At 40.6% G+C, this 15,153-nt stretch overlaps 1 protein-coding gene across 24 annotated transcripts in view; it reads left to right on the top strand.

The window, feature by feature from the left end:
- The window catches only part of Bent (projectin protein bent), a 97,376-nt gene that overhangs the window by 74,574 nt on the left and 7,649 nt on the right, over positions 1 to 15,153 (top strand). For all 24 annotated transcript variants that reach the window (XM_072900489.1, XM_072900487.1, XM_072900486.1 and 21 more), the window contains 21 exons: positions 113 to 1,000; positions 1,213 to 1,515; positions 1,607 to 2,488; positions 2,723 to 2,978; positions 3,329 to 3,654; positions 3,838 to 4,140; positions 4,418 to 4,802; positions 5,188 to 5,393; positions 5,699 to 6,159; positions 6,580 to 7,114; positions 7,305 to 7,499; positions 7,607 to 8,090; positions 8,294 to 8,549; positions 9,128 to 9,462; positions 9,566 to 9,681; positions 10,033 to 10,317; positions 10,590 to 10,729; positions 10,860 to 11,123; positions 11,406 to 12,022; positions 12,465 to 13,563; positions 13,867 to 15,092. In XM_072900489.1, coding sequence (XP_072756590.1) covers positions 113 to 1,000; positions 1,213 to 1,515; positions 1,607 to 2,488; positions 2,723 to 2,978; positions 3,329 to 3,654; positions 3,838 to 4,140; positions 4,418 to 4,802; positions 5,188 to 5,393; positions 5,699 to 6,159; positions 6,580 to 7,114; positions 7,305 to 7,499; positions 7,607 to 8,090; positions 8,294 to 8,549; positions 9,128 to 9,462; positions 9,566 to 9,681; positions 10,033 to 10,317; positions 10,590 to 10,729; positions 10,860 to 11,123; positions 11,406 to 12,022; positions 12,465 to 13,563; positions 13,867 to 15,092 — 9,562 coding nt within the window. The remainder of the gene's footprint in view (positions 1 to 112; positions 1,001 to 1,212; positions 1,516 to 1,606; positions 2,489 to 2,722; positions 2,979 to 3,328; positions 3,655 to 3,837; positions 4,141 to 4,417; positions 4,803 to 5,187; positions 5,394 to 5,698; positions 6,160 to 6,579; positions 7,115 to 7,304; positions 7,500 to 7,606; positions 8,091 to 8,293; positions 8,550 to 9,127; positions 9,463 to 9,565; positions 9,682 to 10,032; positions 10,318 to 10,589; positions 10,730 to 10,859; positions 11,124 to 11,405; positions 12,023 to 12,464; positions 13,564 to 13,866; positions 15,093 to 15,153) is intronic.

The following is a 15,153-nucleotide window of genomic DNA, read 5'->3' as shown; positions in this document are numbered from 1 at the left end:
TACATAATATATACACACAAACATTGTTGCAAGTACAATTACAGAAATATTTTATTTCTGCTCTGAAAAAATCTAGGAATATATTAAATCAATCTTTTGTATCAAATCATAGACGAACCAGGCAAACCGGGTAATCTTCAAGCCACCGACTGGGACAAAGATCACGTCGACCTCAAGTGGACTCCACCGGAGAGTGACGGAGGTTCGCCAATTACTGGTTACGTAATCGAAAAGAAGGACAAGTACGGTCAATGGGAGAAGGCACTGGAGGTGCCCGCGGACGAGACTTCCGCAACCGTGCCAGATCTTATCGAGGGCCAGCCGTACGAGTTCCGCGTGCGAGCCGTGAACAAGGCTGGCCCGGGTGAACCATCGGATGCCACTCCGACCATCATCGCGAAACCACGCAACTTGGCGCCCAAGATTGATCGCACCAATCTCATCGAGGTGAGGATCAAGGCCGGCCAAAACTTCAACTTCGATTGCAAGGTGACGGGCGAGCCGCCGCCGACGACCAAGTGGATGTTGAACGGTAAGGAAGTTCGACCGACCGATCGTATCAAAGTAAAGCACGTGGACTACAACACCAGTCTGAACGTGCGATTGGCCACGCGAGCGGAATCCGGCAAGTATACCGTCATCGCGGAGAACATTAACGGTCGGGACGAGGCTTTCGTTAAGGTTACCGTGTTGGACAAGCCAAGCCCGCCTCAGGGTCCGCTACGTACGTCCGACGTTCACGCCGAGGGTTGCAAACTCACGTGGAAACCGCCGGAAGATGACGGTGGACAACCAGTCGAGAAATATGTCGTGGAGAAGATGGACGAGGCCACAGGACGTTGGGTACCAGCTGGGGAAACTGACGGGCCGGAAACGAATCTGCAGGTGGAGGGCCTGACACCAGGGCACAAGTACAAGTTTAGAGTGCGAGCTGTCAATAAACAGGGCAAGTCTGAACCACTCACCGCTATGCAGAGCATCGAGGCAAAGAATCCCTTCGGTAAGAAAAAAACGGAAAAAATGTTTAATAAGAAACAATTGTATATATATATATATATATATATATTTATTGCTTAAAAATATTTTATTAAAATTATTTTATTTTTAATAAATATTTTTAATGGCTAGTTTTTACGTTTAACATTTTTAATTAATAATTATTAGTATTTTTGATTAATAATTTTTTATCGGTTTATTTTATCTCTTTTACAGACGAACCAGGAAAACCAGGCACGCCCGAGGTGGCTGATTACGACAGGGACTTTGTTGAGCTTGAGTGGAAGCGTCCTGATGAAGATGGCGGATCACCAATCACTGGCTACATTATAGAAAAACGCGACAAGTACAGCCCAACTTGGGAGAAATGCGCGGAAGTCGAGGGTGACACGAATCGCGGCAGGGTCAACGACCTAGTTGAGGGAACGCAATATGAATTCCGCGTAAGGGCCGTCAACAAGGCTGGTCCCGGCGAAGCGTCGGAAGCGTCCAAGTCTCATCTGGCGCGACCTAAGAACCGTAAGCATTTGCAAATAGTTTAATTTGAAGAAGTTTTATAGAATTATTTAAGCATAGTTTTTTAATGATGTATTTTATATTTTGTTTTTAGTTCCACCGAAGATCGACAGGAAGTACATGCTGGATGTGAAGGTGCGCGCCGGCGGATTCTTCGACTTTGACGTGCCGGTGATTGGCGAGCCGCCGCCAACCAAGGAATGGTCGCTAAATGGCACCACAGTGATAGCAGGCGATCGTATCAAAATCACAAACGAAGATTATAATACCAAAGTGCGCATAATAGAAGCAAAACGTTCCGACTCGGGCGTTTACACGCTGGAGGCCAGAAATGTGAACGGCAAGGATTCCGCTACGTTGACGGTCAACGTGCTGGACGTACCCTCGCCGCCTGAAGGTCCATTAAAGATTGATAACGTTACTCGAAGCGGCTGCACCTTGAAGTGGCGGCCGCCCAAGGACGATGGTGGCTCCGAGATCCAGTACTACCAGGTTGAAAAGATGGACACAGAGAATATGCGCTGGGTGCCAGTGGCCGAGGCTAGTAGTACCTCGGCGCAGGTCAGCCACCTGATCGAGGGTCACGATTATCAGTTTCGCGTGCGAGCGGTCAACAAACAGGGCGAGTCTCAGCCCTTGACTGGAATGGATACTATTACCGCTAAAGATCCGTTCGCTAAGCCGGACAAGCCTGGAACACCAGTTGCCATTGATTGGGATAAGGATCGCGTAGATCTCGAATGGGCGTCGCCTAAGAAGGATGGCGGATCACCCATAACCGGCTATATCATCGAGAAACGACCCCGTTTCGGACAGTGGGAGAAGGCGGTTGAAGTGCCCGGAAATAACAACTGCGCCAGAGTACCGGATCTGACTGAGGGTCAAGAATACGAGTTCAGGGTCATTGCCGTCAACAAGGGTGGACCTGGCGATCCGTCCGACGCATCGGGACCGATCGTCGCCAAACCACGTTTCAGTAAGTTATCACAATCGATAATTAAATCAATTATCTTATAAAAAGAATTTTATTCCAAGAATATACAAAAGTACTTTTTTATTATACAGAGTAGTCAATATACATTTTCTCTACACAAAATTCTTTTCCTGAAAAAAATGACAGCTTTTTTAATAATATATTTTCTATAAAATAATTTTATTATTTTTCTTTGTTATTGGTACTTTACTTATAATTGTTTGTAATTCATTATAGTTGCTCCTTCATTCGATACCCATCTGCTGAATGATTTGGTGGTGCGTGCTGGTCAGAAGATTAGCTACACCATTCCCATCGTAGCGTCACCTAAACCAAGGGCAACTTGGAATCGGGATGGAGTTCAGATTGTGGCCGATGCTCGTCACGAAATGTATACAACCAACACCGAAACTACCTTCGAAATTCCATTCTCCGTTCGTGGCGATACCGGACGTTACACTTTGACTTTGGAGAATGAGCATGGCAGCTTTAGGTAATTGATAATATAAAAGGAAGTTTTTAATATAAATTTTTTACAATATGTGATTATATAGGTATATACTCTCAAAATTTGTGGATAAAATTTTGATCAAATGAATTCACATTCAAGAATTTTTATTAAAGAGTTGTTTTTTTAAAAGAAAAAAAGAAAAGAGATATAAAATAATTACCTTAATTAACTTAAAAAAAGAAATTAAAGAAACTTAATAATTAAAACTTTGATAACGACAATTCGATTTTATTACTATATTTTATATTAATTATATTATTGTATATTATATTTTATATTAATAACAATTTAATTTAATATTTTTTAATTAAATGATGACGTTAAATTTTCAGTGCCAGCGCGAGAGTCACTGTCCTCGATAGACCGGCACCACCGGAGAAACCGCTGGATGTCAGCAACGTCACTAAAGAGGGTTGCCACTTAACCTGGGGACATCCTCTCGACGACGGCGGCAGTCCTATTCTACACTATGTCATCGAAAAGATGGACCTATCCCGTGGAACTTGGTCCGACGCCGGCATGAGTATGGTGTTGAGTCACGAGGTCAGTCGTCTGACTCATCGTAAGGAGTATCTGTTCCGCGTCAAGGCTGTTAATAACATTGGTGAATCCGATCCTCTCGAGACCACGAAGAGCATTATCGCGAAGAACGAGTTTGGTGAGTAGCTTTATAAACGTATCTAAATAGAAGCAAAAAATTGAAATTGAAAAATTTTAGAATTTAATATCAATATAAACCTATAAACATAAATATAAAATACATAAAACAATTAAATAATAATATATGTAATTCATTATTTCAAAAACGTTCAACTAACATCCATTCTTTTGCGACTTTTAGATGAACCTGACGCGCCTGGCAAACCACAGATCACAGACTGGGATAAGGATCACGTAGACCTACAATGGCCAGCGCCGAAGAACGATGGCGGATCGCCGATCACAGGTTACATCGTTCAGAAGAAGGAGAAAGGTAGCCCCTACTGGGTGAACGCAGTGCACGTGCCGGCAGGTCAAACCAGCACAACCGTTCCGGATCTGACGGAAGGTCAGGAGTACGAGTTCCGTGTGATTGCTGTCAACGCTGCCGGTCAATCCGAACCGTCGGAACCCAGCGATCTCGTCACTGCTAAGCCACGCTACTGTAAGTTTTATTTTTTCATAGAAAAATCAATTAAAAGAGCAATATACACGACATTAATTGAAAAATATAATAAAAGATATATAAAATGAATTCAAATTCTAAGATTTTATAAAGAACTTTATTAATTTATTATTATATTATAGTATTTTATACATTATGTATATATTACTTTATATAAACAAATATGTATTTTGTAAATCATAAACTTTAAAATATTTTTAGATTTATATTTTGTTTACGTTATAGAAAATATTTAATCTTTTCTCAACTTTTATAGTGGCTCCGAAGATCAAGACTCCTTTGCAAGATGTTCGTATCAAGGCTGGACTGATTTTCCATGTCGATATCGATTTTGTCGGCGAACCAACGCCGGAAGTGACTTGGAGCGTAGCAAGCAACGAATTGACTTCCAACGACAGAACGACGATTACGTCGATTGGTTACCATACGATTGTGCACATTGTCAACGCTAAGAGATCCGACTCGGGAGTATATCACTTGTTGTTGAAGAACAGCAGCGGCATAGATGAAGGCAGCTTCCAAATGACCGTTTTGGACAAACCTGGACCACCGGAGGGTCCTTTGCAATACGAAGAGGTCACCAATCAGTCCGTCACGCTCTCGTGGAAGCCACCCAAGGATAATGGCGGAAGCGAGCTTACGTAAGTAAATTCTCAAACCACATTATATTTCGAAATAAATTTGTTCGATTGTTTTTTTTGCATAGTATATCTTGGTTTATATTTTTATTCTTTATAAAAATTCTTTATATATTTTTAAATTCGTTGATACACTTTTTATTATTTTATATTTTAAAATTACAGAAGTAACATAAGTTATTTTATGTTTATATAAAATTAAGTTATAAAATATTTTATAGCATAATTTTACTGTAAATTATAATTTTATATAGAAGTAATTATTAATAATTCAATAACAGTTTGTGCTAAAGATTTTATATTGAACATAATATTAATGTCACTATAAAAAAAATATATATATATATATATATATAATTTTTCACATATCTACCTTTTTTTTTTACAGCGGATACATCATTGAAAAACGCGACCTTACGCATGGTGGTGGCTGGGTACCAGCAGTTACCCATGTCAATCCCAAGTATAACCATGCAACTGTGCCAAGATTACTCGAGGGAACCACCTATGAATTCCGCGTGTGCGCAGAAAATTTACAAGGTCGCTCTGAGCCACTGACCACCGACCGATCCGTCGTTGCTAAGAATCAATTCGGTGGGTATATTTTTTATAAAATAACAGCTATCAATTTCCTAAATTAAAAAAAATTAAATACTCTAATGAAATAGCATATAAATCTGATTAAAATAATTCTAAGAAATAATTACAAGATATAATTGATAAAATCGTACATTTAAATCTCTCCAGAAAAAGATTTAAAATTTTTAAGATTTTATTTTTAGTTTTTTAATTTTAGAGACAATTATTGACTAAAATTGTGATTATTGCGCGTTTGACAAAATGTTAATTTTCTAAGATTTTCTTTTTTTGGGATTACATTTTTTACGTTTGATCTCCAGTGGTTCCCGGACAACCTGGCAAGCCAGAATGCGTGGATGCCGACAAGGATCATATTAAGATTAAATGGACCCCACCTATCAGCAACGGCGGCTCCAAGATCATCGGCTATGATGTAGAGCGTCGCGATCGCGCCACCGGTCGTTGGATAAAGCAAAACAAGGAGCCTGTCAGGTATCCTGAATACTACGATGATCACGTGACTGAAGGTCATCAATACGAATATCGTGTGTCGGCTATAAACGCCGCTGGTGCTGGAAAACCGAGCGAGACCTCGTCCGTATTCACGGCCAAACCCATGAAGGAGAAACCGAAGCTTCATCTGGATGCATTAATCGGTCGCAAGATCAAGGTCCGTGCTGGAGAACCGATCAACGTCAATATACCATTGTCCGGTGCGCCTACGCCGAAGATCGATTGGACCAAGGATGGAAAATCACTCTTGGAGACTCTTCGTTTATCGGTACGTAAAATTACCTTTTTCTATATTTGTGTTTCCAAAATATTCATATTTATTAAATTAATTTATTAAATAATATAAATATTTTCATTACACATAATTATTTATTTATTTAATTAAACAATTATAAATATTTGTGTATTACATAAAATTACATACACTACATAATTATTATAAAAGATCTTTTATAAAATGTTTTTTTACAATCTACATATATATTAAAAACTTTATTATATTTTATATTTCTCTTTTGTGTTTTTTTTAAAACAGATTCAGCTTTTATTTCTCATTTTATTAATTTTATTTATTACTTATTATTTATTTTAATAATTTATTTTATTTATTATTTAATTATTACAGTAATGTGTTCGCAAATCTTTTCAGATGTGTATTTTTATTTTCTCATTTTTATTATATTTTTAGACCGAAACCAAGAGCGATCGAACACAGCTATCAATCGAGAAATCCGTGCGAGATGACAGCGGCACGTATACTATAACCGCGTCGAACGAGCATGGAAAGGATTCCGCTGACATTGAGGTGATAGTCGTAGATAAGCCTGGACCGCCTCAGGGTCCTTTGCAATACACCGGCACGACGCAGGAATCTGTCGGGTTATCCTGGAATCCTCCGGCGGACAACGGCGGCTCCGACATCACGAACTACATCGTCGAAGTGTCGGACTACGGATCTGATAATTGGCGACAAGCACCCGGATACGTTCCTAGAACGAGCTTTACGGCGAAGGGCTTGATTGAAGGCAGGAAATACGTCTTCAGGGTCCGTGCTGAAAATATGTACGGAGTATCGGAGCCCTTGGAGGGTAAACCCGTGATAGCTAAAAGTCCTTACGATCCGCCAGATGCACCGAGTCAGCCTGATATTCTCGGCTACACTCCTAACAGCTGCAGTCTCACATGGAATCCGCCCATCAACACCGGCGGAAAGCCTATCACTGGTAAATTATCAGAATAACTTATAAGAATATTTAACAATTATAATATTTAATATATAATAATTAAATAATTATTAAAATTGTTATAATTTCTCTCTCTGAAAAGAACTTTTCTTTCGGTTTTCAAAAATATTATAATCAAAATTGATTTATATATGTTACGTATAATTTATATTTATATATTCTTCTTCAGGTTATTATGTGGAGAGACGTGAGCGTGGCGGTGAATGGTTAAAAGTTAACAATTACCCAACGCCAAACACGACATTTACTGTGCAAGATCTTCACGAGGGTTCGCGATACGAGTTCAGAGTGATCGCTGTTAATGAAGCTGGACCTGGAAAACCCAGCAAACCCACCGAACCTATCACAGCCGGACACCAACGCCGTAAGTATATTTTCAATCAATCATATAATAAATTCAACAAAGAATTCAAAGATTGTATCACAGATTATTTTCTATATTTTATTATTTAATTATCGTTAATTTTTTAGTGCGTCCTGACGCGCCCGAGCCGCCTAAACCAGACAGGATCACCAAGGACTCGGTGACCTTGAGCTGGCGACCACCGCGAAGCGACGGTGGCGCGAAGATCAGAGGCTACATTATTCAGAAGAAGGCCAAGGATGACACCGACTGGTCGGACGTGAACGGAGCACCTGTACCGACCAACGTGTATACCGTGCCGAAACTGAAGGAGGGCGAAGAGTACCTCTTCAGGGTGTTTGCGGTGAACGACGTTGGTAGCAGCGACCCGAGCCGACCTAGCAATCCCATCGTCATCGAAGAGCAACCCAATAAGCCAGTCATGGATCTGGGTGGCGTTCGCGACATCACCGTTCGCGCCGGCGAGGACTTCTCCATTCACGTGCCTTACATTGGTTTTCCCAAACCGACCGCTACGTGGTTCGCCAATGATGTCATTAAGGATGAAACTGATTCGCGTGTCCATCAGCAACTAGCCGATGATTTTGCTAGGTATATATATTTTTGCGACTATTATCTTTATGTATAAACTCTACACAGAAAATAAGAAAAAAAAAATCTTAAAATTGAATATTATACATATATATATATGTATATGTCAAGTATGCGCTAGATATTTCGCCTTATCGCGATAGCTAATTATTAGATAGCAATAAATAGTGATTGACATTGTATGCTACAATCATCTGTTGTAGTCTGGTGGTGAAGAATGCGAAACGTTCAGACGGAGGACAATACAGACTTCAACTGCGTAACTCGTCCGGCTTTGATACGGCGACTGTCAACGTTAAAGTCCTCGATCGTCCTGCTCCGCCTGAGAATCTTCGCGCGGATGAATTCGGCGGTGATGCTCTTACTCTTTTCTGGAATCCGCCCAAAGATAACGGAGGTGCTGATATTACTAATTATGTAATTGAGAAGAAGGAACCGAAATCCGCCACGTGGTCTAAGGTAAGAAATATTATGGAAAAATTATGGAATATCAGGATTAAAAATAGAGAGAATACCATTCTTTACATTTGTTTAGTTGATGCAAAACTGAAAGAAATTGAGATTTATTATATTTCAATCAATTAAAGTAGTACATTTATTTAATTATAGTTATATGTATAAAACACAAATATATTTTCATATTTGTTATATTTTATACTTTACAGAATATTTATTATTAGAATTTATTATTAGAGAAAAGTATATTTCAATCAAAATGTTACGATTATTTATCTACAGTTATATAAAACAAATATTTATATTTATTATATATTTCATACTTCATAAAATATTTATCATTAAAATTCTGGAAAAGTTGATTTTAATTAAAGCTACAGTAAAAAAAGAATTTTTTTATATAAACAATATATGTATATGTATACTTGCTGTATTAAAAATTAATTTCTTTGTTCAGTAGTTACAAGGAAGAAAAGACTAAGGATAAAAAAATACTTATAGAGAACATACAAAATCTGAAATTGCCTTTAGCTTGAATATACATATAATACTGGAATTTAAGGAAGAAAAAAAATTTGCAGGTGAGCAGCTACGTTACGACACCATTTGTGCGTGTCAGAAATCTGACGGTCGGTCAAGTGTACGAGTTCCGAGTGATGGCCGAGAATCAATATGGCACATCAGATCCGGCGACGACGACCGATCCGATCAAGGCGCGACATCCATTCGATCCGCCAGGCGCTCCCGGCGCACCTCGCGGCGTGGAAACTACCGAAGACAGCATCACCATCACCTGGAGCAAGCCGCGTCACGATGGTGGTTCACCAATCATCGGCTACGTCGTCGAGAAGCGTCTCCTGAGCGAGGACAAGTGGGTCAAGGCTACGCCGGCTCTGGTGCACGATACCACTTACAAGTGAGTGATGATTTGTGCCCCTCCTTTTTTTCTATGCATTTTTATTTTTTTGAAAGACAAAGTTAATGAGATGTTTTATTAATTATTTTCGTCGACCTCGCAGGGTCACCGGACTGATCGAGAATCATGATTACGAGTTCCGCGTAGCTGCGGAAAATGCTGCCGGCCGTGGACCATGGAGCTCCAATTCTGATGTTATTCGCGCCAGCGCACCGCCATGTAAGTATATTTTCTTTAAAGATTTTGTTCGAGATAAAAACATACATAAATTAATACACAATAAAATAATTTGTATACATATAAATAACAGAGATTTTTCTTACAAAGAATTTTGATTAAAATTGAAAATAAACATGCAAAAAACAGAACGAAAATTATATTAATTTTTAACATTAAAGATTATTTAATTAATTCACATTATTTATATAAATACATTTATATAAATTTATCAAAGTATGATTCACTTAAAATTGAATGAAGTATATATTTTTTTGCAATTAAATTTTCTATTGTCATTAATTGTAACTTTTAACAAGTTTCGGATATAATTTGTCAATCGTTTCGTTACAGTCCCACCGAAGATCACGAGCGATCTCAGCATCCGTGATATGACCGTTATCGCGGGAGAACCGTTTACCATCACGGTGCCATACACGGCTAATCCTAGACCAAGACCTAACTGGTCCATTAATGGCGAGGAGGTTCTCACTGGTGACAGAATCAAGTTCGAGACAACTGATGTGGCCTCACAGTTCATTAACAAGAAGGCGCAGAGATCGGATACTGGCACATACACGATATACCTCACGAATACTGTCGGCACCGATTCCGCCTCATGCAAGGTTCTCGTTGTCGGTAAGTTTCTTACTAAGCATAATTTTTCTCACTCGCCTTATCATTTTTTTTTAAATTGCAACTTTGATTTAATTTTCAGAAAATTATACATATATTTGAAAAGTTTTAGAGAAAAAAAATTTCTTTTTATAAAACTTGTTTTAACTCTCCTTATTTTTTTATTCATTTATTTATAAATTTATAATAATATGTTTATTAATAGAATATGTATATGTATTTTTAATATATTTTGATCTTTCAAGTCGTACATTGTAAAATGATTTTCTTTTTAGACAAACCGTCGCCACCGCTGGCACCCTTGGACATCTCCGACATTACTCCGGAAACCTGCACGCTAACGTGGAAACCGCCCTTCGATGATGGTGGTTCGCCAATCACAAATTACATCGTCGAGAAACTAGATCCGGCCGGTGTAAGTTTAATGATAAAGAGATGTCTATATATATGTATAAGTGACGTCATCAAAGCAATAATATTAATTTTTTCTTTCGCTATAAAGTGTGATTATTAAAGATTAAGATATTTTCATTGCTCTTTTTCAGTTCTGGGTGAAGCTCAGCAGCTTCGTGAGGAGCACGCATTATGACGTGATCGGTCTAGAGCCAAATCGCACATACAACTTCCGCGTAAGAGCGGAAAATCAATACGGAATATCTGAACCGCTTCAGGCTGACGAGCCGATAACGGCTAAGTTCCCGTTCACAGTGCCGGATCCGCCTGGACAGCCGCGTGTCATCGACTGGGACACCTCAAACGCGACGGTAGTCTGGACAAGACCTTTGTCTGACGGTGGATCTCGCATTCAGGTATATATTATCAATATACAAGGCAAAAATTATCGACACATTTTATATTTGAAATTTGACGTACTATACATTTTTTACTATACATTATTATATGTTACAAATCGTCCAACTTTATGAAATATACAAATTTATATAATTATAATTATTTTATATAATTATAAATTTGTATAATAAATTGTACACATTTATATCTCAAACTTATATTTTCTAAAATCGATATACATACTTTTTGGACGCTATTGAAGTAGATTTGAAATAATTCAATAAAAATTTCAATTATAGGGCTACAAGATCGAATTCCGTGATCCTACCGAGGACGTGCAATGGCGTGTGGCGAACGACTACCTCTTCAAGGACACCACATACGTGTGCTATGGTCTAATGAGTGGACACGAGTACGAATTCAGGATCCGCGCGAAGAATGCAGCCGGTTTCAGCAAACCGAGCCCGCCGTCCGCACCGTTCAGAATCAAGAGCAAGTTCAATGTGCCGTCACCACCTGGAACCCCGCAGGTCACCAAGGTGGGCAAAAACTACGTCGATTTGCGATGGGAACCACCTGTTTCTGACGGCGGCAGCAGGATCACCGGCTACGTGATCGAAAAACGCGAGGTGGGCAGCGCAATGTGGTCCAAATGCAACGAGTACAACGTTGTTGATACCGAGTACACGGTCATGCATCTTATCGAGCGGGGCGACTACGAGTTCAGGATCTTCGCGGTGAACGCGGCTGGCAGGTCCGAACCGAGCTCGTGTACCACTCCGGTGAAGATCTGCGAGGTCGAGGGCGGCGAGAAACCAGAGTTTATCAGAAATTTGCCCATCAGTCAAATTATACCGCTCGGCAAGACCCTCGTCCTCGAGTGCGAGGCCACGGGTAAACCACTACCGACTGCCAGGTTAGTCAAAAAAACAATATTTCCAATTTTCAATCGTATTATTTGTCAGAGAAGTATTATCTGGATAAAATAATATTAGAAACTGAGCATTTTTTTTTAATTGAAGTTTATTTAGATTTTTATATTTAATTTCATATTTATTAAAACTGAAAAGTTTTTTTAAGAATACGCGGATTTTTATATTTGATATTGAAGGAAGGTAATACGATTTGATATTTTAAATAACGATCTTTAAGTTTTTAAATAAATATTAATAGAAATTCAATTTTTAAATTTAACTAATTTAAATTTTTAATTTTTAAATATTATATACTTTCTAATTAATTTTTTTAAATGTAATTATGAATTATTCATCTTAATTTAGAGTAAAATAATACTGACATATAATTTTTTTAATATACATATTTCTAGATTTAACTTAATATTAAAATTATAATTTCAGGTGGCTGAAGAACGGTCGCGAGATCACTCTGGGCGGTCGTTTCCGTACTGAGGCGATAAACGGCATCTATAGATTGGTGATCTCTGAGGTGTGGGATGCGGACGACGGGGATTACAGTTGCCAGATCTCGAACCCGCTTGGCGTCGCCGCGACTACATGCCGACTAAAGATCGGCACGCCGCCGCGTATCGAGCGCATGCCGGGTGATCTTTATCTGCCGGAAGGTGACAATACGAAGATCAAGATCTATTATAGCGGCGATCAGCCGATGGAGGTGACGCTGAAGAAGGATGGTCACAAGATCGTGGAGACTACACACATTAAGTACACCGTCTTTGACGAGTACCTCATCATCTTCATTAAGGACATTCAGAAAGACGACGCTGGCATTTATGATCTGTCCATCTCCAACAACAGCGGCAGCGTGAGCGCGTCCTTCACCGTATACATCACCGGATTACCTGGACCGCCCACTGGACCACTCGACGTATCTGACATCGACAAGCACACATGCACTTTATCCTGGCATCCACCGAAGTACGACGGTGGTCTTCGAATCACCCATTACGTGGTGGAGCGTCGCGATGTCAGTCTCACGCATTGGATCATTGTATCGTCCTTCTGCAAGGACACCACTTTCGTCGTGCAAGGTCTCACTGAGGGCCAGGAATATCTGTTCCGGGTGATGGCGGCCAACGATAACGGCATGGGTCCACCGCTAGAAGGTACCAATCCGATCAGGGCCAAGGCGCCGTTTGATCCACCAGGTCCACCCGGTACGCCTAAGGTCCTTGAAGTCGGTGGCGACTTTGTTAATCTTTCGTGGGAGAAACCGGAAACAGACGGCGGCGCTAAGATTCAAGGTTATTGGATCGATAAGAGAGAGGTCGGAAGTCAGGCCTGGCAGCGCGTAAACGTCAGCATTTGTCTGCCAACGCAAATCAACATCAGTAATCTGATCGAAGGAAGGCAATACGAGTTCCGAGTATTCGCTCAGAATGTGGCTGGCTTGAGTCTCGAGTCAAAGGCCTCGACCTCCGTGAAGATCGTCGATCCACAAGCGGCGAAGCCTCCGGAGATCATTCAACCTCTCAACAGGGTTCGTGTTTTTTCCATTTGTATCTTAATTATAACAGCTTTAGAATAGTCGTCTTAAGAGTTTATAGACTTATATTTTATATTATAAATTTTTATATTTCATATTTTATTTAGATACTAAATTTATATATTTTTTCAATTTTAAATATAAAATATAAATTATGAAATTTATAAAATATGAATTAGATTTATATTTTATCTTATAAATTTAAAAAAATGTTAAATAATAAATAATAATTCTTAAAATAATAATTCTAAACATTTTGCTAATTTGAAATTAACTTTTTTTCATTTATTTCACCAGGTGAATTGCGTCCAGAACCACAACGCTCACTTCCAATGCAAGATCATCGGCACACCAAAACCGAGCATCACGTGGTTCAAAGGTGCCCGCGAGATCGTGAGCGGCAGCCGTTATAACATCTATTCCGAGGGTGACACTCACAATCTCATCATCCACGACGTGTTCGGCGAGGACGCTGACGAGTACTTCTGTCGCGCGGCTAATAAATGCGGCGTGAAATCCACCAAAGGCGAGCTCTTTATCAAGACTCCACCCAGATTAAACGTACCTCCGCGATTCCGCGACACTGCCTTCTTCGACAAGGGCGTGAACGTTGTCATCAAGATACCGTTCACCGGCTACCCGAAACCGAAAATCACGTGGGTGCGCGAGGGTGAGGTGATCGAGTCCGGCGGTCATTACGCCGTCGAAGTAAAGGAACGTCACGCCGTGCTGACAATCCGCGACGGCAGCCGCATCGATTCCGGCCCGTATCGCATCACCGCCGAAAACGATCTCGGCCAGGACACGGCCATCATCAAGATCCAGATCAGCGATCGTCCGGACCCGCCCAGATTCCCGCAGGTGGATAATGTCGGCCACGACTCGCTGGCAGTTAGTTGGAAGCCGCCGTTGTGGGACGGCGGCAGCAACATCACCAACTATGTGGTGGAGAAGCGCGAGCATCCGATGAGCAGCTGGATCCGGGCCGGCCACACCCGATTCTGTACGCTCGCGGTGACCGGTCTGAGCCCCGGGCACCAGTACGATTTCCGAGTGAGCGCGGAGAATATCTACGGTCGGTCCGATCCGAGCGAGGTAACGCCGCTGATCACCACGAAGGGCGTGATCAAGCGCGAATACAAGAAAAAAGAATACGAGGTGGACGCGAGTGGCAAAAAGATACGCGGACGCGACGACGAGAAACCGCGCGACTACGACCAGTTTGTGTTCGATGTGTACAGCAAGTACGTGCCTCAGCCAGTCGAAATCAAGCACACGTCAGTCTACGACAAGTACGACATCCTCGAGGAGATCGGTACTGGCGCGTTCGGCGTGGTGCACCGTTGCCGCGAAAGAACCACCGGCAACATATTCGCCGCCAAGTTCATCCCTGTGTCGCACGTGATGGAGAAAGAACTGATCAGGAAAGAGATCGACATCATGAATCAGCTGCATCATCCCAAGCTGATCAATCTGCACGATGCCTTTGAAGACGACGACGAGATGGTACTGATCTTCGAGTTGTAAGTATCCACTTTGAGATAAAAAAAATCAGAATAATTATAAAGAATTCCGACAAATTGT

Source organism: Anoplolepis gracilipes, chromosome 10, assembly GCF_047496725.1.
Source record: "Anoplolepis gracilipes chromosome 10, ASM4749672v1, whole genome shotgun sequence".
In the NCBI taxonomy this organism is placed as follows: domain Eukaryota; kingdom Metazoa; phylum Arthropoda; class Insecta; order Hymenoptera; family Formicidae; genus Anoplolepis; species Anoplolepis gracilipes.
The sequence above is the reverse complement of the archived record's forward strand: the minus strand, read 5'-3'. Positions and strand labels throughout refer to the sequence as shown.